We start from the raw sequence: 26,435 nt of genomic DNA, 5'->3' as shown, positions 1-26,435 counted from the left end.
AAGGTGGTGGGCCTTAGGGCTGCTGGGTACAAGCCCTCCCAGCATGTTTGTGTCTTCTATCAGGCCCTCAGCAGCCCCAGCGCCGAGGTGGTGGGCCTTGGGGCTGCTGGGTGCCTAGCATGCAGGTTTGTGTTTCTGATTCTGCCCCCAGCATCCCCAGCTCCATGATGGTGGGGTTTGGGTCTGCTGTGCCGGGGCTGCTGGGTGCCGGGCCTACTGGTTTGTGTCTCTGATCAAGCCCCCAGCAGCCCCAACACCGCCTCAGCAGGGCTTGGGGCTGCTGGGTACCAGGCTCCCCTGTGTGTTTGTGTCTGTAATCCGGCCCCCAGCAGCTCCATGGCCCCAGCACCGCCTAAATAACTTAAGGGAAACTTTATTTAGTCTTCTTTTAAAAGCAATCTAGTTTAAAATTGAGTTGCAGTTAAGAGAGAACAAAGAACATGGTACCTAAGAGTGAGATAGACAGAGGAGAGGCTGGGCACTGGTCAGGGGCTTACATGCCAACTGTTCTCCACCTGGGAAATGATGTAAAATCAGTTTCTTTAGTTTTCTGCTCAATGATCTTCTCCAGCGAGTGGAGTGGCATCTGCTCGCTTCTCCCTGGGGCCTGGCGTGGTGGTCGCCTTGGGGTCTGGCTGCACTCCAGCGGGATCCGCATGGGCCTGCCTGCTCCGCCTGGCCCTGTCCGCACGTTGCTTCCTCTGAGTCTTCCTTGGGCGCAGCCCCGGTCCATCAGCTCCTCCTGTGTCTGCACCGCTTCCACAGGCCAGGAAAGAGGCCTACACGGAGTTCAGGTCGGCAGGGAGCTGGTCCTCTGCTTTCAGAACCTTCGGGATCTCCGCTTGCAATTGTTCCCTTCCATGACCTTCCTTCCCTACCTCTGGCATCTTCCCGGAGCACTGCATGCCTGGCCTCCAGCAGCAGGTTGTCTTTGTTTGGCTTTCAGAGCAGCCTTCAGGGCCTGGTGGCCGCACTGTGGCCCTTCCCCAGCAAGTCCTGCTGCACCAGGCGCACGTGGGCCCCCCCCCCCCCCTCCACCGGGCCCTCCAGGCATGGCCGCTCCGAGCTGTGCTCAGGGCCTGGGAGTTAAGCAGCAGGGTGGTTTGATGCAGTAGAGCTGGGCCAGCTGGGTCAGCTTCCTGTGCTGGGCAGAGATGGGGGGTGGGGGGGGGGGGCTCAGGCTGGACCCTGGGGAAGGCCCCTAAGGGCAGCTCTCTGCTCATCCTGGTGGGCCTTTGGGCACCCCCGCCCCGCAGGTGGTCCTGCCCTCCATCTCTGATAGCTGGGAGCCACTGCCAGGGCTTGGTGCGCCCCCGCAATTCCAGCGGGGCCCAGCTTCCTGAGGGGAGCCCTGAGTCCTAGTGCCGGTGGCTGTGGCAGCCAAGCAGAGTTCCCACAGGCTGCAGCGGGGGCTGGGGGCGCCCCCTGGGTGGCGGCCCCTGCCAGCAGCTGCAGGAGGCAGGCCTCAGATTTGGACTTGAGCAGGTGGGGCAGGAGGGGCAGCAGCTGGACAGGGGTGCAGCAGGGGAGGCAGGGGAAGGGCGGGGGTGAAGGGGCCTGTGGTAAATCTAGGAGCCAGGGCGCTGGCTCCACCACAGGGGCTGGGGTCGCAAAGTCTTGCAAGGAGGTGGGGGAGAGGGTGCCGTAGGCGGAGTCCATGGAGCAGGAGCTGCCCTCCCCGGGGCCCAGGACCAGCAGCTCGCTGGTCAGTGTGACAGATGAGGCGGTGGTACTGAGGGACATCTCGTCCGACTGGGAGCTGAAGGGGCCGCCCTCGAACTCGGGAGAGGAGAGCGTCTCCCGGGCTCCAGCACCACCATGGCCAGGGTCTCTGTGGAGCCGTCCGAGGCGCAGTGCTGGGAGTCCAGGCTGTTGCTGCTTTTGCGCAGGATGGTGGGGGAGCTGGCGGCGGAAGTGCTACTCTCCCCACCCTCCTCTTCCTCTTCCTCCTCCAGGCTCTGCAGGTGCTGCTGGCTGCCCGCGTGCTCCTGCACATGCAGCTGCTGCAACTGGTTCTGGGCATTGTGAATGGAGTCCACCCAGCCCCGGCACAGAGCCTGCCCGCTGGCCTGGAACGTGTAGGCCCCCATGGCGCTGTGGAACTCGTTCAGGTAGATGAGGAGGAAGGAGCCAGGGTCCCGCAGCTCCCAGCACATGATCTTGTCCACCAGCAGCGGTGGCCTGATGACCTTGGTCCCCTCAGCCTCCTTCACTGCCTTGGTCACTGAGAGCAGGTCCGTGAAGAGGAAGCAGTGCACATCCATCTTGCTGTGCTTTCCCTCCTTCATCCTCAGGCTGCCCTCCAACAGCAGCTGACGCGTCTCCTCCGGGGAGGCACCAGGGATGGGCGCGGTCAGGTCCAGGTGCAGAAATTCCTTCAGGAGGTTGTCCACCTTGTCGTTGCTACCCTCCACCACCTCGTAGGCGTCCATGCGGCTCACCACGGCCACCAGCTGCTGCCACATACACGCGTTCACGTGGTGGATGAAGCGCTCCACGGAGCTGATCATGGTGATGACGGCCTCCTTGGCACGCGGCTCGTCCATCTTCCTCAGCACCGACTTGAGCAGCAGCGGGTACTGGGTGAGCCGCTGGTGGGGCTTGGCGAGCATGTCGCTCAGCTTCAGCCGCTGCACTGCTGGTGCTTCTCAGCCCACATCATGTAGGACTGGAAGAGGTCGTTGTCGTGCAGCAGGCTGTGCGTGTACTCCATGCAGCCCTCCTCCTCCATGCAGTACCGGACGTAGGGCTTGAAGAGGGAGCCGAATATCTCAAAGCCTTTGAGGAGGTCCCGGCTGCAGGAGCGCCCGTGTGCACAGCACCTTCTCCACCATCGGCGCCATCACGCTGCCCCACAGCCCGTGGTGCAGCCGTGTGATCTCGGGGATGTTGCTGAACAGGAGCGGGGTGTGCAGGTGTCCCGACTCCTCCCCAGGGCGACCCGTCACCCGGGAGTCCCCGCCGCTCCATTCACCCCCTCAGCCAGCGGGGAGTGCCCTCAGTAGGTCCACTGCTCTGGGCGCTGAGGAGGAGGAGGCCACAGAGGGTGAGGCCCTGAAGCAGGAGGAGGCTACGGAAGACAGGAAAGGAGCCCAGGACTCACAGCAACCCTGCCACCACCCTGCATACGGCTGGGGCCTGCACCCAGGAGTGCCATGGCTGCGGCAGGGCCACTGGCTGGGCTTGGAGGTGAGTCCTCCACGCACAGTCCCAGCAGCCTGCCTGGTGTGGGTGGGGATTTCGGGTCACCTTGAGGGAGACTCCGGCCTTTCTCTGCTCCTCTCTTGGTGGAGCGGGGGGGACTCCAGCACTGAGGTCAGAGGAGCCACCTTCCAGCCCTCAGGCCACTTCTTGGTGTTGGAAGTTGAGCCATCGGCCTCTGCCTAGGACCGGACCTCTGCACCCCCAGGGTGCATAAACACACAGGGCTTCCATCAGTCTTCACTGATCCCAGGGGTGAGGCCTCTCCGCTCCGCTGATCCGGGGGCCAGGAGGCCTCGCTGCTCTGTGGCTTTGGGGCTGTTTGGCTTTACTCCACCACTTGGAGCTTGTGTATGCAAATTAACCGCCATATTTTAGCTTCTATAATTGAAACATTGTATCTTTTGGTGCTGTTGCTTCAGGAGCTCAGAGCCTGGCGGCAGGCAGCGGCAGGCGGGGAACCTTGGCTTCCTCTATCACTGGGGCAACCAAGCCTCCTGTTTGCTTCAGCTGCCTGGCTGCCGGGCCATCTTGGTTGGCAGTTAATTTGCATATCGCCCTGATTAGCCAATGGGAAGCGTGTTGGAGGTACGGTTAATTACCATGTTTGTCTATTATTAGATAAGATTGCTTTGTGGACCAGAAAATCACAGAAATTAGAAGTGGATGAGTCAGTTCCCATCACATCTGGTTCTTTCTTTAACGGTTGGATTAGGTTATTTTATAACAATTTGGGGCGGGAATGGACTGTAGGAGGAACAAACTGGCATTCCTTACTTTTCCCCACTCTCCAGTCCTAGCAAATGCCTTGGACTCAAAACAGGCAGGACTTGGGCCTGGATTGTGCATTGCAGGGTAGGGTAGGTCAAGTTCGTACAACAATGCTTGAAGTATAATGAGAGATAAAACATTCACAATTGTTGTCTTAAGTCTTCCACTATGAGCTAGATTTTCTCTGTTGAAAAATTTCCTGAGCTTCATGTGATTACCCTTATTATCCTCCCCTCAGTAATAGTCTCCCACAGTAAAAATTAACAGAGCCCATTTTTGTTCCTTCTCTCCATTTCCTGGGTACAGAGCCAGCCTGCTGCATGCTGCATTAACCATTCAAACCAGCCTCAGACTTGAGCTGCACTGAAAGTGTTTCTAATTTCAACCTGTCTGCCTTCCATGAGGCTTTGTTTATGCAACGGGCACTGTCTCAGGGACCCGTGGCCCCTCTGCCATTTCCGTTTCATCACTGCATTAGTATTAATTTGTGATTTCTCACTGTTGATTTACTTGTTGATTTGCCCATATCCTGCAGCACTTTTAGGTCAGGAGCTCCTGGAGAGCATGCTGGCGTCATTGCATTTTCGGTAACCTCTCCCCGTGTGTGAGCAGAGTGCTTAATACTTAAGTGAAGGGATGGGAGGTGCTGTTCACAGGTCCTTTTCTACCTTCTACCCTCCTGCCCTCAGGGTCACCTCTATTCTTTATTTCCTCCCGTTGCTCATTTCTTTCTGAGCAGTAAGTGTAGCAAAGCTCACTGAGATCAACAAGTATGCCATTGAGAGGTAAGGCAGAGAGGGAGAGTGTTTTACATTTTTTATTTTAAAATGCTGTGTGCTGCCAGAAAAAGTAAACAGGGTGGGGAACACATCACACATCCTGATTTCTTTTTTGAAATTAAACTTATTGAGTGACATTGGTGAATAAAATTAAATAGGTCTCAAGTATACCATTCTATATTGCATCATCTGTATATTTGCATTGTGTGTTCACTACCCAGAGTCAAATCTCCTTCCATTACCACATACTTTACCTCCTTTACCCTTTTATACCTCTTCCCCATCCTCCTTTCCCTCTGGTGATCACCATACTATTGTCAGTGTCTAATAGGATGATTAGTTTGCCTGTTTTTGAAATTTATATAAATGAAACCAAACAGAAAGGCCTATTTTGTGCTTGGCTTCTTTGACTCAACACTACGTTTGTGAGATTTACCTATGTTGTTGCATGTAGCAGTAGTTTGTCCATTTTTGTTGATGTATAATATTCCATTGTGTGAATACATACCTTGTTCAATCTCTTTACCTATTATACTTACAGGTGGTTTCAGTTTGGGGCTATTATGAATAGTGTTCGGAATACTACTGCATGCTTGTTGTTTTGTTTATATTTCTGTTAAGTATATAACTCAGAGTGGAATTACTGGGTCATAAAATATACTTTGTTCAGCTTTAGCAAATTTGGTTAAACATTTTTCCAAAATGGTTGCACAAATTTACATTCCCACCAGCACTGTATAAGCAGTCCCATTATCCCACACTTGGTACTGTCTGCCTGTCATTTTAGCTATTCTGGAATGTGTGTTATAGTTTTGTTTTGAGATTCAGTGGTTTGGAGTAAATTCTGATGCCTAGTGCCAGATAAATCTATCAACCTGGAAAGATATAATAAGTAAAATGAAATAATACAAAAGGAGTATGAGGCACTTAAAGGGCTCACACTAAACTTGGGAAGGTAAGAAATTTAAATATGACCCTAACATATTTAAAGTAAAGTAATGAAGTGTCTGGGACCAATGTTTCCCTCTTTTTTTCTAATCTTCACCCAAGGATATGTTTTTATTGATTTTAGAGAGAGAGAAAGGGAGATAGATAGATAGATAGATAGATAGATAGATAGATAGATAGATAGATAAAAACATTGATCAGTTTTCTCCTGTAAGTGCCCCAACTGGGGATCGAGCCCACATCCTAGGTATGTGCCTTGGCTGGGAATAGAACCTGCAAACTTTTTGGTGTATGGGAGGATGCTCAGACGGACTGAACCACCCTGCTGAGGCTAAATGTTCTCTTGATGTTTGTTGAATGTTGGGTATAAATTGTTCAAAACAAACGGTAGGATCAGTCCCTGAACAGAGAGAGGACAGATGATAGAGCCCTGGTGCTGAGAAAGGGAATGAAATGGGACTTCAGCTGGGCCTTTGGTGTAAGATGTTTGCAGGTGAAGAAAACTCTGTGAGTGGGTGTGCACATTTGTGCATGTGTAACACTGAGCTAATATTTTATTATCTACAATTACCTAACTTGCTAACCCCTTGAGAAGAGTTGAGATTATGTCAGAAACACAAGGTGCAGGGATCAGCTCATTGAATGTTTCAAAGGATGAGTGCCATCCTTTATTTTTCAAACTGTCCTCTTCTCTCTTGCATTAGCTCTGACTTCAGACATTTAGAACCAGAGCAAAATGTGCTTTGAAATTAGGGGGGAGGTTTAAAACATGACTTCTGTTTTGTTCTTAACTGAGTGGGGAAATGAAGTGTGCAAAATCTATTTCTCACCTCAGATTTCAAAATAGTAAAGTAAATCCCTCATTTCTTATAGACATTTAAAAAGAAGAAATGTTATTATAATCATATACCATAGAAAGGTCTTTATGATGCTTTTATCTTCGTTGGCATTTTTTTTAACTTGATCTCATAAATAGGAAATTTGACAGAGAAGGCTTCTCACCTCCAAATGCTAATTTTCACTTTTTGTATTTAGAAAACAATACTTTGGGCAACATCTCCTGCTAAGAAACTACATTTCCCAGCTTTGTTTATAACTTCATGAGTCCATAAAATTAAATTCTGGCCAAACTAATATAATAGAAGTACAATTTCAGTCTTCTAAGAGACAGTGGCATTAAACTTCTTCCTTCCTGCTACCTGGAATATGGATATAATGGCTGTAACTCCAGCAGCCACTTTGCCATGAGGTAATCTTTTGAATGGGAGCGGAATATAAAGCAAGAAAATAGAGCATGCAAATAGAGGGAAAGTTTATTCATGAATACTTTGTGCAACTGCCTTATCCTGCTGATTTTCAGTTGTCTTTTATATAAAAAATCCTTGTGAGTTTTAGCCACTGCAAATTAATCTTTGTTGTTAGCAGTTGAACATGATTCCCCACTGATGCAGAGCGGAAGAAATGTGTAATCCATACTTTCCCAACCTACAGATAAAATACAACAACACATTATGCTCATTATGGATGTCCAGGCCAGCAAGCATCAGCTCACACAAGCTGGGAAGAAGCCCTATGACATGGATGTGACAAAGGTCGACATCTTGAATTCGGCCTGGTGGAGAGAAGATGGCGTCTGTCCAGCTGGTTCAGTATGACTATGTATGATGTTTTGAATGTTGTCAGCAAAATGGGGATCATCTAAACTGAGTCCAGCTGGCTAATTCTAAATATAAATTTCTCCAACATAAAACAAGAAAAAGATGGCCCTAATAGTATCTCCTTTACCTTCACTCTCTACAATGTGAATTTACCATTCCTATATCAAGAAATGGAATCTAATTTCCTTCCCCTGAATCTAGGCCGGCCTTATGACTAACTTGTAACCAACGAGAAATTGCTAAAGGCTTTGTTGTGTGACTTTTCAGGCTGCTCCAAAAAGGTGATGAAACTTCCACCTAATTTTCTTAGGACATTTGGTCTGAGGGAACCTGACCCCTATGTAAGAAATCCAGCTACCCACAGACCATCAGGCTGGGAACACCATGCTTGATGCTCCAGTTGATAGAACCATGTGAGGGCAGCCTATTAGCCACTCCTAACCACCAAACATGTGAGGGTAGACCAACCCATCCACCAGCTGAGTCCCACTGAGTGAAGAAATACCCAGCCGTACTCTGACTGAATTCCTGTCCCACAAAGTCCATGAGACATAATCAAATAGCTATTGCTTTAAACCACTAAGTTGTGGGGTAGTTTGTTCTGCAGCAATAGTAACGGGTACATCTCCACAGTAGTTATTCACAAGAGCCTGGCAGCTCCATGGGAGCAGGTGGCCTGCCTGTGCTGCTCACTGTTACATCTCCAGTAGCCAGCACAGGATTTGCTATGTTGTAGGTGTTCAGAAAAGATAAAAGTGTCCCAAAGTCTTAGTTTAGTTTTAAGCAATATAAAGCTTAGCATTGCACAATGACTTCTGGAATACCCTGTTATTAAATGAACGAGAGATGAGCTCTTTCAGTCGTAGCCACTGGTAATGGAATCTGGCGTTTGCAATTTCAGTCACAAGGAAGTAACTTAGAACTAATTTCTTTCAGGCTTCCAAACTGACCAGTCTTATTCAGAATCTTCTACAGAAATGACAAAATGTATTATAAGTTATATTAATATCTTTCAGGAGCTGAAGTAATTTTAACACTAAATGTCAGAAAGTAGCTTCATATTAAAACTGAAAAAAACCCCACAGTGATTAAAGGAAGACTACTCAATATCAATTAGAGATGAGCACTATTTCTTATTTTCACTATCTTTTTTAATAAACTCATTAACCCATGTAATGATATTTCTGGCAGTGGATATTAGAGAAATTTACAATAGTTGAATTGACTCCCATTCACCTTAAATAAAATAGAATAGGAAAGACCAGTCTCATTTACATAATTGTTTTGGATTCCTTAGATAGAAATGATTTTCTGGGTTATCTTGTCCAAACAAATTTGCAATTGAAACTAGAGGCTTCATTCCCCCCCCCCCCCAACTTCTTTATGATAAGAATCTAAACTGTCTCATGATGCTACATCTTGCCTGAAATGTTTTATACATATCCTGATCTTTTGTTGTAAGATGATTCTGACCACCCTAAATTAGAGCATGAACGTGACATCTCTTTATTCCTTCGGATCCTTTCTCTGAAGGTATGTGAAAATGCTACCAACCATGAATTCTCTCGGCTAGGCCTCAAGATAATTACTTCTGTAGCCATTTTACAAAGGTGCTCAATAAATCTAGGATTAAATTACTCAATAAAGGTCACTCAAAAGATGGATCATATTGATTTTCCCTTTAAAAGGCAAGAGTCATCTCAGATACATGACCTCTTATGCACTCAGAAACCATCTGTGATTGGGAAACTGCTCACGTAAAACTCTTTTGAACTTTCTAAGAATTATTTCTCAGAGGGGGTTTCAATTAGTGTAAAAAGTCAGGATGGTCATGATGTATTAACAGATACCCCCTAAAGCTCAGTTTATTATTTCCTGCTAATGTTATATGATCAATTTGAACTGAGTAGGAGAGGTGTTCATTGTAGTCACTCATGGACCTAAGGGTGACAGAGGTTCCATTTATTTCCAAGATCACAAAGACAGAACAAAGGGCACATGGCAAATTGTGCACTGGCTCTTGACACTTCTGCCTGGAAGTGATGCCTAGCTAATATCCTTACACTTCATTAGCCAAAGCACGTTACCTGACCATACCAATTTCCAGAAGGTGTGGAGAAGTGCAAGCCTCTGTGCGCCTGGCAGGAGATCAGACCAGGACAGTTGTGCACAACATTAATGACTAACACTAATTAGAGGGTGACCCAGGGCCCCACAAAGAACCAAGCAATCTCTCATCAAGAGGGAACAAAAATTCCAAACTTTCTCACTCTCACTGGATATTGAGTTCCAAATGCCCAGGAGAAGGCAGTTAAAACAGAGTTTTAGATAACTCCTTTGAAAGAAATAGTTGATTTGTATTTGCAATAAGAAGATAGTACAGTGGGGCCTTGACTTAGGAGTGTCCTGACTAACGAGTTTTTTGAGATACCAGCTGTCTCTCAGCCGATTTTTTGCATTGAGTTGACAGAATAATTTGAGTTAACGAGCTCCTTAACGAGCTCGGTCTCAGAACGAATTAAACTCATAAGTCAAGGCCCCACTGTATTCTCTCTGGTAGGAGCTCTATGGCCCCCTCAGCTAACTATTGTACAATACTGGGTAATCTACCAGGCATTCTTAAATCTGAAATGCTCAGGGTCTTGCTCCCCAAAATATGGTGGGGGGCCAGCAGCATCAGTACCACCTGGGTGCTTGTTATACATGCAGATCCTCAGGCCCCCATCCAAGCTTTATCAACTCAAAATTTGAGTTTAACAAAATCCCTAGGTGATTAAAGTTTGAGAAGCACTGGAGTAGGCCACCTGGGATGTGCCTGTGAAATCAATGGTACATGATGCTGGAAATTACATAATTGAGAGCCAACATTTTTAAAAAGGTCTCTTTTTTAAATTTGGATTTTCAAATTGTCACAGGGCTTATGACTCCAAATAATTAAGGGCGTTAAAAAAAATTAACGGCGTTGAATCATAAAGGCGAAAACTCTTGTAATTAAGAATTTTATCTGCATAGTTTTATCTGCTGCACTTAATAATTTAATCTGCTTGTTAGGTGGGCCTCATGCCACTAGCATCTTATTGTTCCAGTTTTGAAGAGAAGGGCAGTCATGTGTTATTACTTTAGTGGACTTCAGGGGAGGTCAGAGGGACACTGTGCCAAGCCCAACTTCCCATCTCATAATATTGAACAGTAAGACGTCCAGGTTTCTCTCACACATCTTTAGATATCTAGTCTTCAAAGGCAAACTACTGCTTCCAAACTTTATGAGATGCATACATTATCATAGCTTATCTCAGATTCCTCCCATTTTGGGGAGAAAATGGTGTTTGTGTATGGAAAAGTACCCCACTATTAACATTAGCACAATAGTATGTCTCCAAAATGATAATAGCTTTTCATGTTTTTTTTTCTCCTAAAACAATATTTCTTTTTAAAAATATATATATTTTATTGATTTTTTACAGAGAGAAATGGAGAGGGATAGAGAGTTAAAAGCATCGATGAGAGAGAAACATCGATCAGCTGCCTCCTGGATACCTCCTACTGGGGATGTGCCTGCAACCAAGGTACATGCCCTTGACCGGAATCAAACCTGGGACCTTTCAGTCCACAGGCCGACGATCTATCCACTGAATCAAACCGGTTAGGGCTAAAACAATATTTCTTAAAAAATAAACATAAGGACTGAAATAAAATGACAGAAAATAATTACACAAAATTATTTCCTCCCTGAATTTCAGGGCTGGGGTGCTTCTTAGGAAGTTTCAGTCAATATAATCCCAACCAGCGAGGACAAGGTAAACCTGATATGGTACTCAACAATAATACCTAGATTTGTTTAGTGATGGTTGTGAAATAATTTTACTCTACGTAAATTTCTTAATGAAATCACCACCTGGAGAGAGAAAGAAAATAGAAACAAATTGTCGTACATTCTGTGACTCTATCTAACATAAATGGGCCAAAATTTATCCACCAGTTTTATGACGCATTTTTCTTTAAACCTGGCTGCATCTCAAAAATACTGCAGCGAGATACTGAAAACATTTAATGAGAAACATAAAACACGTGCAGATAAGGTAGGAAAATATATGTGCATTCATAGTCACTACGAGCTGCCTCGTTTATCATGCTTAGACAATAATTTAGATGTCTTAACACAGTTTTATTCCCAACTGTTGGTAGTAATTTTGCTGCTACCTCTAAAATAGGCGAGTTTCATCATCAATAGATAGGTAACAGTTGTCTAGAGTGTTGTAGTGCTGCTTCTGGGTTTAGTGCCATAAAAAACAAAACTGTTTCACAGGAAAGTAAATCAGGTTGCCTCACTGAAATATGAGAGACTGGACTGAGCAGAACTCCTAAGCAAATCCATTTGTTTTTCTCTTCTGTTTAAAAACAGGTGAGTTTTGGAAATATCGGATTCCTGATCTGACCCTCAAGAGGTGAATTTAATTATAAAGGGATGATGGTCCTTTTACAGCTCATCTGACCAAAGTTTAGATGTTATAATGCTCTTAATATAGTTATATAACCAGGTCATTCAAGGCATCTCACAAGGGCAGAAGAGCTCCTCTCCCCCCTTCATTCCTTTCTCAGTCCTGCTTTCAATTACTGGCTTCTCAAAACCATTTAAGAAATCACTGAGGACTAACAGGCCATTGGAAAGCCCAGACCAACTGCCCAAGGACAGAAAGGTGCACTGGTTCTGTTTAGAAAAACCTGGGGAATAGCATGTAGATCATTGCCACTGAGTTGGCCATTAGATGAGTTCCTTCTCACAGTGTAATGAATAGTAGCCATTTTTTAGTGGTTAATAGAACCCAATGTGTAGTCTGATTTGAAGTCTCTGTGTTGTTGTTTTATTTTCTTTTTCTTTCCAGGTGGAGTATCTTTGCAAAGTCCCATCTTATCCTCTGTTTGTTTTTGGCTTTTATTAATTTTATTTTATTCTTGTCAGTATTAGAGATGTCTCCCATTTTCTCCACCCAGCCCCACCCCTTTCCCATGCTATTGCCTGTATCCAGGGGTTATGCATATATGCATATATGTTCTTTGGTTAATCTTTTTCTGTTCCCTCCAAACCCCTCCCTTCAAGGTCTGTTATTCTGTTCCATGCATCTATACCTCTGAACCTATTTTGTTCATCAGTTCGTTTTGTTCTTTAGAGTCCCCTTATAAATGAGAACATGTGATATTTGTCTTTCTCTAACTGGCTTATTTCGCTTAGCATAATAGTTTTCCAGAGCCATCCATGCTGTTTCAAAGAGCAAGAGACCCTCCTTTTTCATGGCTGCATAGTATTCCATGGGTAAATGTCCCACCGCTTTTTTATATACATTCATCTACCAAACAAAATAGGCACTTGGGCTGTTTCCAGATCTTAGCTATTGTAAATAACCCTACTATGAACATAGGGTGCATATATGTTTTCTGATTAGAGTTTCAGGATTCTTAGGATATATGCCCAAAAGTGGGGTCTCTGGATTAAATGGCAGTTTCATTAATTTTTTTGAGGAAACTCCATACTGTTTTCCACAGTGAGTGTATTAGTCTGCATTCCTACCAGCAGTGTACTAGGGTTTCCTTTTCTCCAAATGCTTCCCAGTATTTGTTGTTTGTTGATTTTTTTATGGTAGCCATTCTGATAGGTATGAGGTGATACCTCATTATAGTTTTAATTTGCATATCTCTGATGATTAGTGACTTTGAGCATTTTTTCATGTGTCTATTGGCCATCTGTATGTCCTCTTTGGAGAAGTGTCTATTCGGGTCCTTTGCCCATTTTTAAACTGGATTGCTTGTCTTCCTGATGTTGAGGTGTATCTTGAGAAAGAACAGAGTTAGAGGTAACAAAATATCAGATACCAAACTGTATTACAAAGCCATTGTAATAAAATAGTGGTACTGGCAGAAGAAAAGGCATATAGACCAATGGAACAGAAGAGAGGCCCCAGAAATCAACCCACACAAATATATCCAATTAATATTTGACAACAGAGGTAAGAGCATACAATGGAGTAAATGGTGTTGGGAAAATTGGACAGGTACTGTATTTTTTTCTTTCCAGGTAGAGTGTCTTTGCAAAGTCTCACCATTAAAAAAAAAAAAAAAAATGAAACTAGACCACCAACTTATACCATACACAAGAATAATCTCAAAATGGTTAAAAGACTTAAATGTAAATTGTGAAACCATAAAAGTCCTAGAAGAAAAATAAGCAATAAAATCTCTGGCATCTCGATATAGCAGTATTTTCACCAATATATCGCCTAGACAGTGGTTCTCAACCTTCCTAATGCTGCAACCCTTTAATACAGTTCCTCAAGTTGTGGTGACCCCCCCCCCCCTCGACCACAACCATAAAATTATGTTCGTTGCTACTTTAAAACTGTAATTTTCCTACTGTTATGAATCGTAATATAAATATCTGATATGCAGGATGTATTTTCATTGTTACAAATTGAACATAGTTAAAGCATATTGATTAACACAAAAACAATACGTAATTATATATGTGTTTTCCGATGGTCTTAGGCGACCCCTGTGAAAGGGTCGTTCGACCCCCAAAGGGGTCGCGACCCACAGGTTGAGAACCGCTGGCCTAGAGCAAGGGAAACAAAGGAAAAAAAATAACAAATGGTACTACTTCAAACTGAAAAGCTTCTCCACAGCAAAAGAAACCATCAACAAAGTTAAAAGGAAATCTACTGTATGGGAAAATATCTGATAAGGGTTTAATATCCACCTTATCCTCTCTTAATAGTTATGATACGCTCTTGGCCAGAATGACTTGCATAATATAGTCAGGTTACAGCTTATTTTCAGAAAAATAGGTTAGCCATCGTCATTATCATCAAACATAATTAATTGGTCAGATGTCCATATTAGTGTGCAGGGCAGCTTGTCCTTTGTTATTCAAAAAATTTTTAATTTTGTTTATATTTCTTTTAATGTAGTAAGGGTACTCTCTCATAATTCCTTAACTGAGACAGAACTACTTACATTTCTTCTCAATTTTACATCCATATTATAAAATAATGCTTTTCTGTGATTGTTTAACATTATTTGCTACACTTCTGTGCATCTTCATAAAACATCACATTTGTTTGGTGTTGTCTAATTTTTCCATGAAGCTTCATTTATTCATTCCTTCATTCAATACATATTTATCAGCCACATTTCTAGTTACTAAAGCTACGTGAGTGAACAAAGCAGACAAAAATCCCCGCCTTCAAAAAACTTACATTATTTCAAAATATTGCAACTTTAGGCGACCTTTTAAAATAAAAATCCCCATCTTATAAGACCCATCTATTTGGTCCCTCCATGCATATGTCCAGCATTTACAAATAACATTTATGAACCATTTCTTTTGTGTCTAATCACTTTATATTGAGTGCAATTAATCCTCACAAAAACTCTAGAAGTAGTTACTATTATGATCCCTAATTTACATATGAGGAAGTTGAGGCGTTCAAGGGAATAACAAGATTAGATTCCCCTTGCAACATTTCAGATGATGCTTTACATATATTTGTCGGATGGATGAATGGGTATGTGCCCTTTTTTGGAATTCCCGTTCAGCTTGGCCTAAACACCAACAACTTGTCTTACCCTAGAACAATATAGGCATTTTGTGGGGAGATGGGAAGGATGATAGAAAAGTAATGAGTTTTGAGTGCGTTTAGGCTGATGACCTTACAGGTGTTTGGTCATTAGTCAAGTGTGGTTGCCTCATAAGGTGAGAGAGCTGGACAGCGACACAGACTCCCTCCACTTGGGGCCTCAAGCAGAGGTGTCCCTGGGATTCAAGCCCATCAGCAGTGTTGGAGAGTTCCCGCAGAGCCCAGGAACCGGAGGAGACTTGTGGGGTGCTGGCTGCCCTGAATGTGAGGTTAAACCGGGGGCAGCCAGAGCCCAGAGAAGGGCAGGCGAAACTAGGGCGCCTGCCCTGGCAGTGGGCATGGGCGGCCGCACCTGTAAAACTGTATAGGATTTGGAAAGATGGACGCTACCTTTGCATGGGTTAAAGCCGCGCGAAGTCGTGGCGGGGGAAATGAATCACTGCGCTACCCTATCCTCTCACTCTATGGCCCCAAGATTTGTTTCACCCACACACTTCCCACAGGCTCCTTCCCCTTCCTTCCCCACAACCCCTACCCACGTTTTCTCCCTGCCCGCCAGGGTGCGCATGCGCAGAGCGATTCCAGGCGCAGCCGCGGGGCATCGATCGACTCGGTGCTCGGCTCCTCCACCGATCTGCGCTCCATTGAGGCTCCTGGTGCAGTCACTTCCGGTTTCTGGCTCCGCTTCCGGCTTTCGGTTGTTACAGGACACCGGGCGGGCCTCAGGTGAGTTTGAATGAGTTCTGTCCCGCTGTTTCGGTTTCCAGGCCGCAGGTTGGCCCTCGGCCCAGCGCTCCCTTGTGGGAGCTGCGAGCGGGAAGGGGCGGCGTGGTGGGGCTGCATGCACCGGACCTGGGGTTCGCGGAAGGCTGGGCCCGCGGGCGGGGGAGGAATGGAGGCTGCAGCGCCGCTCCGGCGAGGCCTCCCATCGTAAGAGCGTTGTCTGGAGTCAAACGTGTAGGGTCCGGGACCACGGGGCTACTTCCTTGGGCTTCGGTCCGGGGCCTTGGGCGATTGTGCTTGTGTCGGGAGAGGAGGGATGATTGTACGAAGTGAAGGATGATTATTGTCCCGTTGCTGGTTCCAGCTCGCTCTGAGCTTTCGTGTAGCTCCCGGAGGCTCTATTTTGGATTGAGAGGCTTCCCCGGTGCCCCTGCAGTCGTCCAGGCAACCATCCAACCTACAACCATCCAACCTACCCTGAGCCTCCCCTCTGGTCATTTCCCTCCTATTGGCGACCTCAGGTTTCAGATAAGCGGGACGCAGGTCTTCGAGAAGCCTGCCTTTTTAACGTATTGCCCGCACAAGCGGAGCCCCTGTCCGCGGGCCCTTTCCTTGCCAGTCATCCTGTGCTCTTCACATACTATTTGTGAAGTTAAAGGATATGTGGGACGGCCTAGGGAACAAAGCAAGGTCAGAATTTGCAACTCAAAACGATGTGAAAGATGAAATATTGAGGTGAGTGTGGAAGAGGAGTGCGGAGACCAGAAGGCAAGGGCGGATTTCCAGGCCTGCGGCTTATTAGCCGCGTGACCTTAGGCAAGTCCCTTCATTAACCTTTAAGGGCAGCGGCTTTAGGCGCTTACTGCCCAGGCAAGAGCTGTGCTGGGACTTTGCCTCATTTAGTCGCCTGAGTTCTCCCGGCTAAATGCTGTTGACCACCATCCCCATTTTACAGATGGGGACCGGAGAGATTAGGGGACTTTCTCCCCAGTCACGCAGCTAGTCAGAGGCACAGACTGGGTTTTAATTCCGATCTGGCTGATACTAGAATCTGAGCTCTTAATACAGCTCCATCCCTTTGTTTACTTTTTAAAGAATACATTTTATTGATTTTTTGCAGAGAGGAAGGGAGAGTGATAGAGAGTTAGATGCATCGATGAGAGAGAAACATCGATCAGCTGCCTCCTGCACACCCGCTCCTGGGGATGTGCCCGCAACTGAGGTACATGCCCTTGACCGGAATCGAACCTGGGACTCTTCAGTCCACAGGTCGACGCTCTATCCACTGAGCCAAACCGGCTAGCGCTCCATTTCTTTAATTGGCTTAAGATAACTGTGGAGTGAGGACAATAAGTGATGATGTGTATTGATTAGTAACAGATATGAAAGTGCTGTGTAAGTGTACACATGAAGTAGTAGTTCTTGGCAAACTTCATTAATGTTCTAAATGGTTTTTACTGGCTGTACATTTGCTAGTTTCTTTTTCATTTTTCTTCAAATCTCGGGGTTTAAATAATTTAAAAAGAAAAGTTGTTTTATTAGGCAGATGGAAAAACAATATCACTTGGTTATAAGTGGACGATAAGTATAAAATTTATTGAATAAAGTAATGTTAAAAATCTTACTAGGTACTAGTGCTCCACCGAGCATTATTCTCCTTTTGTTTTGTTTTTTTAAAAAAAAGCTAGCAAGAGTTGGAGAGCTTTAAAGACTACTGCCAAACTGAAGTTTTCTGGCATTAGGGAATGAAGGAGAACTGAAAAGTTAGTAACACTTGTGTTGTGTCCTAATGTCACACCAAGAGTATAAGTCTTCCCTGTTTGTAACAGAATATTTACTGTCTCTTCAGGCTGTTTGGACAGCTTAACCCAAAAGATGGATATCAGACCAAACCATACAATTTATATCAACAATATGAATGACAAAATTAAAAAAGAAGGTGAGTGTGCTATAAAAAGATTTGTTCATAGCCAAAATGTGTTTAATTACTACTGTCTTAAAAATTGTACTGCTTCATGGGACCTTTCCCCCTCTCCACGTGGGAGTCTGTCCTTGTTCATAAATCTCCACCTTTGCTGCCCCCCCACCCCCCCAAAAAAATTGTACTGCTTCAAAACTTCTCATTTAGTTATCTTTCTCAGTGCCCGAAATTTTGGTTTATCCAACTATTGAGTAAGGATTTTAAGGCTTAAAAATAAAAATAGGTAAGGGCTGAAAAATGTGTTGAATCTATTTTCACTCATAGATAACATGATTTCAAATAACGTTTTAAGTCAGAGAGCTTTATAGTCTGATATTATTAAAATGTATAACTGTATAAATGAATACATGAATGGTAGGGAAGCACTTAATTTAGTGTCGTTTTATGAAGAACTTAGTCATTGTTTCATTCACAAATAAGTTGTTTCCTTCTAATTTTACACAGAATTGAAGAGATCCCTGTATGCCCTGTTTTCTCAGTTTGGCCATGTTGTAGATATTGTAGCTTTAAAGACCATGAAAATGAGGGGGCAAGCCTTTGTTATATTTAAAGAATTGGGCTCATCCACAAATGCCTTGAGACAGTTACAAGGATTTCCATTTTATGGTAAACCAATGGTAAGTTGATTTCAGTATTTTGGCTTTAATCTCTACTTATGGTATATAGTAGATATGTAAATATACACTTGAAACTATAGCTATTGCTTTCTGCTTTTAACTGTGTGTTGGAGTTTGGGTTTGTTTTATTTATTATAGAAACTATTAGAGTTTATAATTTACTTCTTAATTTATGACAGTTCATATGGACAAAAACAAAATAGCTTGAGATGCAGAATATTTTTTAAAATAATGGCAGTATAGGCAACATTCTTATTTGAAAATAATTAGAAATTAATAATAAATTAGAAGATTAAAAGGAAACCTCCATTTATAAACTTACAAAAACCATGGGTCAAAGAGAAATCTAATTTGTTAGATATAGAAAGTTTCAAAAACGCCATAGTAAAATATTACATATCAAAAACTATGCAGTCTAGATAGAGCAATAAGGAAAATTCAGACTTAGATTAATAGGTTTTATTAATAAATGAAAATGAAGTACTTATGCATGGAAAATTTTGAGCTCAGCAGTGACATAATGTGGTTCATATTTAGCTGCTGGATAAAGATTGGATTGTGGGAAGGCCAGAAGGAAAGTAGTGAACTCAATTAGGAGACTCTTCGTGTAAGTCCGAGATGATAGAGGATTGGATCAGGATGGAGACAGAGTGTAAAGCAAGGGGTTCTACTTGTGTGAGTGAGTACACAGGACCTGGATTCCAAAGTGATTTTCTTCTGGAACTGAACTGTGATGGGAAGGCCCAGCATTTAAAGGACCCAGGTCCTCATTCTGGTTCTGGCATTAACTAGTTTTGTGCCTGTTTTCAGTTTCACCACCAGTAAAATGTAAGCAGTTTGGATATTTGTTGGTTTAATTCAGAGTTCAGCAAAAGTCTATAAATACCAGATAATAAATATTTTAGGCTTTGTGGGCCACATATGGTTTCTGTTGCATATTGTGTGTGGGTGGTGGTGGGGGGTGGGGATGTATCAACCCTTTAAATTGTAATAAAATAAAAAGTCTTAAAGTCCTTTATTTATAGGCCATACAAAAACAGGCCAAGGGCTGGAGTAGACGTGCAGTCTGTAGTGCAGACCACTGACCTAATCCCTTTTATTTTATTTTACCATCTGGCACAGAAATGTTAGTTGCTTATCTAGGTTATACTTAATATAACCTGTGACAGCATCGGGACTTGAATGCTAGTCTCCTGACCCTCGGTATTAGGATTGTTCTTTTCCTGAACTAGGAGTCAGCATATTAACAATAAAGGGTCAGGTAGTAGGTACTTTTTTAGACTTTATAAGCCAGCTGATCTCTGTTGCAACTACTTACCTATCTTGATAGCAGGAAAAGTAGTCCTAGGTGGATGCAAATGAATGGGTGTGAGTTTGTTCCCTGAAGACCTAATTTACAAAATCAGGCAGTGTTGGCTGTGCTCAGTAGTTTGTAGATCTATACCAGTGGCTCTCAACCTTGGCTGCACATTAGAATCACCTGGGAATCTTTTTAAAATCCTGATTTCTGGGCCTCATCCTCCGGGAATTCTGTTTCTTTGTTACTAATGTTGTGGCCCCACCCTATAACAAAGAAACAAGGTTGCGAACCACTGATCTATACCACACTGTTTGATTGAAGAATGAGACTTTTGTCTGTTACTAGAGCAAATTTTCTTCTCATCCTCTATCCAACTTCCCTTTTCCCATCACTTCCCACCTGGTTGGGCACAGTTTGTGTGGAAAGGCCCATCTGTGAAAATGGATTGTGTCTACATATCCTAGTTTTCAGTAAATTGGCACTTCCTGAAACTAGCTTATCTAGTAGCATGAAGAAAGAGCATAATTGAGATCTCAGTTGGCAGGAGCATAGACTGGGTTTTAGCTTAGATCTAAAGTTACATTGATATGAAGGGGCCGTTTTTCCTTCAGGGGTTTTAGGGCTGCTTTGCTGAGTTGAGATGACAAGTTTGCATGTTCCTGTTACTCAGATCTGGGAAAGCTGGAAATTATTTGCTGTATTTGGTACTACTTCACCTTGTCAACTAATTAGTTTAAAGTCAATGGGAAAAGTCCATAGACTGATATTATATAAAAGGTATTTAGGATTTCCATTCTCTGCCTTCAAGAAGGTAGCACATACCTGCTGAATTTGCGGCATCCTGGGAGAGGGAGAAGAACATTCTTTGAGCCATCTTGTTTGTACTGATTGAGTTGGCTATAGTTGCTCTTCATACCAATCAGAAAGTGAGCAAAATTTGCCATAACTTAGAACTCAGAGCAAAATTATTCTCCGTGATTCAAGGACATTTGATCATTTAATGCCAAACATACCTCAATAAAGTAGAATCACCCTAAAGGGCTTCTGTGGCGAAACCTTTGGTTTAAATGTAAACCTTGCCTCTTCTCAAAGCCTTGGGTGGGCTTTTACCCTTTATCCATATTTAGTCTCGACCAGGGTTTTTCAACACGGGCACTTTGACATTTTGAACTGAATCATTTTGTTGTTGTTGTGGAGGAGGTCTGTCTTGTTCATTGTAGAGTGTTTGACAGCATCCCTGACCTCAGCCCGCTACATGCCAGTTTCATGACAACCAGCAGTGTCTCCAGTTAACATTGGCAAAATCACCTCTGGCTGAGAACTACTGTTCTAGAACAGCCAGCTAAAAGCGATGGCTGAGATCAGAGATTGTCACAGGTGATTGTCAAAAGGACAGACACCAGAGATCTGCTCAGGTCAGGGAGAAGATAGAAGACCCAGGGAAGGGGATTGGGAGGGAACCCTTGGAATTAAGTTGTCAGAGTTAGTCTAAGCTCTCAGCCTACCTTTGGTCAAATGTTGATGTCTGAGACTAGCAGCGTTGCTTGCAGGGAAAAGTACACTTAGAGCTACTCTAGCACAGCAGCCCAGACCAGCCAGAGAATGCCTAGTGGTAGCCTGGTCCCCTGCTGTTTCCCCAGTCCATTCATCTCTAGATGAAGTGAACAAAAAGAAAAAGAATTGCTCTTGGTTTTGACAGATTTGTTGTCTTCAAACCCACACTACTTTAAAATGTCACTTGTTCCTTGCATACTGACATTGAATTCTTGCTGTATAAGACAGTTTTGAATAGTGATTTGTTGAATATCTTGTTTTTAAATTTTTTTAATCTTCACCTGAGCATATATTTTTGTTGATTTTAGAGAGAGAGAAATGGAGGGAGGGAAGGAGAGAGAAGGAGGGAGACAAATATCGATTGGTTGCCTCCCTTATGCACCCCGACCAGGGATTGAACCCAACACCCAGGTCTGTGCCCAGACCTGGAATCAAACCACATCCTTTTGGTGTAGGAGGATGCTCCAACCGACTGAGCCACCCATCCAGGGCTCTTGTGTGTTTTGATTGTTGTGCTTTGATATGCTCAGAGACAGAGTTTCGGCTCTTATGGCTCCAGGGAAGCGGTGGTTGCGGTTTTGTACACTGTAGATAACAGTTTAACTCATAGCAAAAGTTGCGGGATAGTTATTTGCATTGACTTCAGCTCTGTGATAATGCTTTAGGCCAAGACCTAAAAACTACTCAGAGTGTGGCAGCCATGCCAGTAGAATCACCCACACCTATGCATTGGAATCTGCACTTTTACAAACTCTTCCGGTAATTGGATTGCACATTCTAGTTTATGAAATGCTGTCCGAGACCGATGTTTTTCAGCGCTGGCCTGTTGTCTTCGTTGTGCATACCAGTCCTGCTGGCTGTGGCCTAGTAAGAATGAGCCAGTGGCCTGGTTGCACAAGTTGTGCTGCCACCCTTTTGTTTCCTTTCAAAGCATTTTAAGTTCAAGTTGATGCCACTATTAGTTATTTTATTTAAGAATAATAGAGCAGATTGAGAAGAAAGTCATTCCCAATTTTTGGTGCTTTAACTTTGGAAGTAACACGTTCCAAAGAACACATTTCACAGCTAACTGACACATAATGACCCTTCTACTGAGAGTCCCTGCTAAGGGATAGGTGACTTTCTCTATTCAAATGCAGTTTTCTCTATTCTTTTATTAAATGGAGAGAGGCAGTGGTACAGCTGTTTCACAGGCATGTTTTTCTCATATGAAAATCTATGGTTTTTCTTCTGAAAGCACAGTTGAATCTAACTTTGTATAAGTTGTGAATCATAGGCCACAACTTATTTTTATTTGGCACTTAGCACATTTCACAGATTCCCTTAGGGATGGGTTTAAAATTATCTTGTAGTGTATTTGGATAATGAAATTTGAAATGTTAATGACTAGTGTAAACAACCTTGAGCATAATGAAAAGTAACTTGTTTTCAAATAATTAAAACAGCGAATCCAGTATGCAAAAACAGATTCAGATATAATATCTAAAATGCGTGGCACCTTTGCTGACAAAGAAAAGAAAAAAGAAAAGAAGAAAGCCAAAACTGTGGAACAGACAGCACTGACTGCTAATAAGAAGCCTGGTCTGGTAAGATGAACAAAAATTCTTTATTTTCTGGTGTTAAATTTTGATAGGGATGTCTTTGAGGTTCATGCATGCACATCTATGAATATGTGTTTAAAGGTGGATTTTTAAGAAGCTTGGACTGGTTGAGTTCTAAAGTTCCAATATTAATGTTTAAATAAATTAAAAGATAAACCTTTACATGTGCAGATGTATGTTTGACAGTTTTATTTGAATTTGTATGACAGTTCATCATTCACAGAATATATTTATATCTATTGACTTATTTCTCAAGTTCCGCTGCCTATAAACCATATATATTATCTTTAATCACGAGTACTCCACTCAAAACCTGCTTTCTTTGAACAATTCAGAAATTCAAATTTTTAATTTAAAATAATAGGTAAAGTAAAATTATCATCCATAAGTAATTACTTTTAGATTAAAAGTGGTTAGAAGTCAGTTTCACAAAGTATAGTGCTTGACTTTTGTCTAATTGTTAAAAAAAAAGCTAAGAAAAATTGTTCCCTTGTTTTTTCTCTTCTATATTTCTTCATAACTTTAAGGCATAACTTTATGACATACTATCTAAAATTTAGGGTTAGACCTTTAAAAAATACTTGACAAGCCAAATACATGAATGTTTGAGTCAGAGCTAAGATGTAAATTCTTAAAGTAAAACTAAATGGAATAAGAAATCTGTTTAAATTAATGTTATTTTTATGTAGTAATTATAAATATAAACACATGCTGCTTTTTTTAGAGGGATTGAAATTTTTAACTGTTCCTCTTTCTTTTGTTTAGGGAGCACCAAATTCAGTTAACCCCCAAGGAAATGCAACGCCAAACCCTCAGGTAGTATTTTTTGTGTGTGTGGTGCTTTAAAATAAAACTTTATATAAAGCAGTAGCAACAACATATAACAACTTGCATGTCTCCAAAAACTAAAAATAATTCTGTCTGTAAGATATAACATTAAGTTGTATAGCACTTTAATGTAGAAACTCACTCGAAATATTTTAATCTCCTTTAGGAGGGAGAAAACCAAGATGACTTTATTCCTCACTTTGGCTAATGAATCAGTGAGGGAATCAAAATGACAGATTTTGAACTGTGAGGGCAGGGAGCAAACATTCCGTAGCCAAGGGCTGTACAGACACATGGCTCGTTTCTATTCCAGTTGGCTGAAGGGCTAAACCAGCTTTTCTAACAGACTTACACAAAGTTGTTTTCACTGAGTTGTTTCCTTTTTACCCTTGCTCTTTCTTCCTCGGCATAAATATATTTAAGTCTCCTTATATAGATAGCTTACAAACCCTTCCAGATCTCCTTGCTAACGGCCTCAGAGGAAGCCTCAATTATGTACTCATGGTTTCCTTCTTGTCTCCTAGGTGCTAGGGTCTGACAACATTCTTTTTTAAAAGTTATATTTTGTTTTTATTGTTGACATTATTACAGATGTCCCCATTTCCCACCCTCATTCCCTCTGTCCCCAGATCCCGCCTTCCATCCCTTTGGCCCTCACCACATTGCTGTCTGTGTCCATGGGGCTGTGTGTATATGTTCTTTGGCTATTCTCTTTGCCTTCTTTCATCCCATTCACCCCACCTACCTCCCCTCTGACAGCTCTCAGTCTGTACCATGTATCTTTAATGTAGAGAATTCCTTATATCACTGAGGTTTTGCTGCTCTGATTTTAAGTTATTTGCATTTTCTTTATTACCTATTTTCCTTCTTTGAACTCTTGTAACAATTATACTCTAGTTTACAAATGCCAGCACTGAATTCTCTAAGCCTTAAATTGTTCATTTAAGTTGTTCTTTATACTTTATCTTTTCCCCCCCATAAAATTAGCCAGAGAGGGAAGCTTTTTCTTATAAACAGGATGATCTCCCTATAGATCCTTAATACCTGAGGATGGGGAATCAAACAGTTTTTAATATCTAATAACAGGGCTTGTTTCTACTTATTTGTGGGTAACTAGACTCATGTACATCTCATTTACTTGCAAAAAATATTAGAAGTCACCAAATAGTGGTTCTGAATTTTCTTAAATGCTAGAAGGTAGTGAGCAGTAATGCAGAAAATTGAATATCACTGTTCTTGGGTAACAAGCTAAAGGAGGGTGATATTGCCACCTCTCTAGTTTTGTTAGGACCTTTCAATTATGTAACCCAGATGACAGAATCCTCCAATTATGACAAAATTTAAATATTGGTTTAAATATTTTTAAATACTTAAAACTGATAAGATTTATAGTTTGCCAAATTTGTGTTAAGTGATTTGAATGTCTACTTAGTTACTGTTAGGTTTATATTTATTCCTCTGGTCTTGATTTTCAGCTATAGTGTTTGATGCATGCAGTAAGTTTTCATAATCCCTAATAAACTGTACAATGAGTTTAGATTTTATGTAAGAGCCAAATGGTTTACAATATTTTTCATACTTACAAGCTAACTTTGCCTTTTTTCTTTTTAATAGGTCCCTGATTACCCTCCAAACTATATTTTATTCCTTAATAATTTACCAGAAGAGACTAATGAGATGATGTTATCCATGCTGTTTAATCAGTAAGTTTTATTATTAAAAAGTCTGTGTTCCAAGATTCTCCTGATAGGACAAATAGCACTTTCATGAGTTGAATCCATTTGTGTACCATACAGCAGTAATTTCTTACAAGCTCGTTGATTTGGTTTGGGATTAACCATGAATTAAAGTTAGTCTGCAAATTTAGCAAATAAAGACATGAATTACCACTGATGTTTGAATTAGGAATTCTAATTGATGAGTAAAACTGAAAACAAAGCTTGGATACAGTGACAAGAATATAATTAGTTTATATTAATCCTGCAATTCTTCTAGTGTTAATTATATTTTAATTATAATATTATTAATTATCTTTATCCTACTCAGGATTCTTGGTAGGAAATAGTACTTTCCAGGAAGTTGCTTGATAAGTTTAAACACAGAGTAAACATTTATATATGTATTTACATATATATAAATAATTTACATATATATAAATTGCTTTTCTTCACAGGTTCCCTGGTTTCAAGGAAGTACGTTTGGTACCTGGGCGGCATGACATTGCATTTGTTGAATTTGAAAATGATGGACAGGCTGGAGCTGCCAGGGATGCTTTACAAGGATTTAAGATCACACCATCTCATGCCATGAAGATCACGTATGCCAAGAAATAACATTTGGGAGAGTTGTCTTTAAAGGACTTGGAGTTATTTATAGTGTTTGTTTTCATAACAATTGGTCAGGCCATTCTAATAGTTGGGGCTGGAAATGCAAGTAAAATTTTTGTGTAGATTTTTAAAAATTACCTATTAGTGAACTATGAAATGTGAAGGCCTTAATTTTGTACAATAAAGTTTTATACATAATACTTCATTTATTGGCCCACTGTCCTATTGTCAAATACTTGTGCTAAGTCTAGAGCACATGTTAAGGTAAATAAAACTGTAATAGGACTAGAGGCCCAGTGCACAAAAATTTGTGCACTGGGGGGGGGGGGGCGGGGGTCCCTCAGCCCGGCCTGTGCCCTCTCACAGTCTGGGACCCCTAGGGAGATGACAACCTGCTGGCTTTGGCCTGCTCCCAGGTGGCAGAGGGCAGGCCCAATCCCTAGGTGCAGCCCCTGGTTGGGCTCAGAGCAGGGCCAATTGGGGAGTTGGTGTGCCGCCCCCTGTCATGCACAGAGCAGG

At 42.5% G+C, this 26,435-nt stretch overlaps 1 protein-coding gene and 1 pseudogene across 1 annotated transcript; one reads left to right on the top strand and one right to left on the bottom strand.

The window, feature by feature from the left end:
• Positions 1-779: 779 nt before the first annotated feature.
• Positions 780-4,549, bottom strand: LOC132240153 (pleckstrin homology domain-containing family G member 5-like; annotated as a pseudogene).
• An 11,062-nt stretch (positions 4,550-15,611) lies between these two features.
• Positions 15,612-26,121, top strand: SNRPB2 (small nuclear ribonucleoprotein polypeptide B2). The gene is made up of 7 exons (XM_059705487.1): positions 15,612-15,711; positions 17,558-17,647; positions 18,134-18,306; positions 22,606-22,746; positions 23,527-23,577; positions 25,204-25,292; positions 25,763-26,121. Exons 2-7 carry the CDS (start codon positions 17,584-17,586, stop codon positions 25,920-25,922), a joined length of 678 nt encoding a protein of 225 aa, XP_059561470.1. The 5' UTR covers positions 15,612-15,711; positions 17,558-17,583; the 3' UTR covers positions 25,923-26,121.
• Positions 26,122-26,435: the final 314 nt, after the last annotated feature.

Source organism: Myotis daubentonii, chromosome 8 (assembly GCF_963259705.1).
Source record: "Myotis daubentonii chromosome 8, mMyoDau2.1, whole genome shotgun sequence".
NCBI classification, from domain to species: domain Eukaryota; kingdom Metazoa; phylum Chordata; class Mammalia; order Chiroptera; family Vespertilionidae; genus Myotis; species Myotis daubentonii.
The sequence above is the reverse complement of the archived record's forward strand: the minus strand, read 5'-3'. Positions and strand labels throughout refer to the sequence as shown.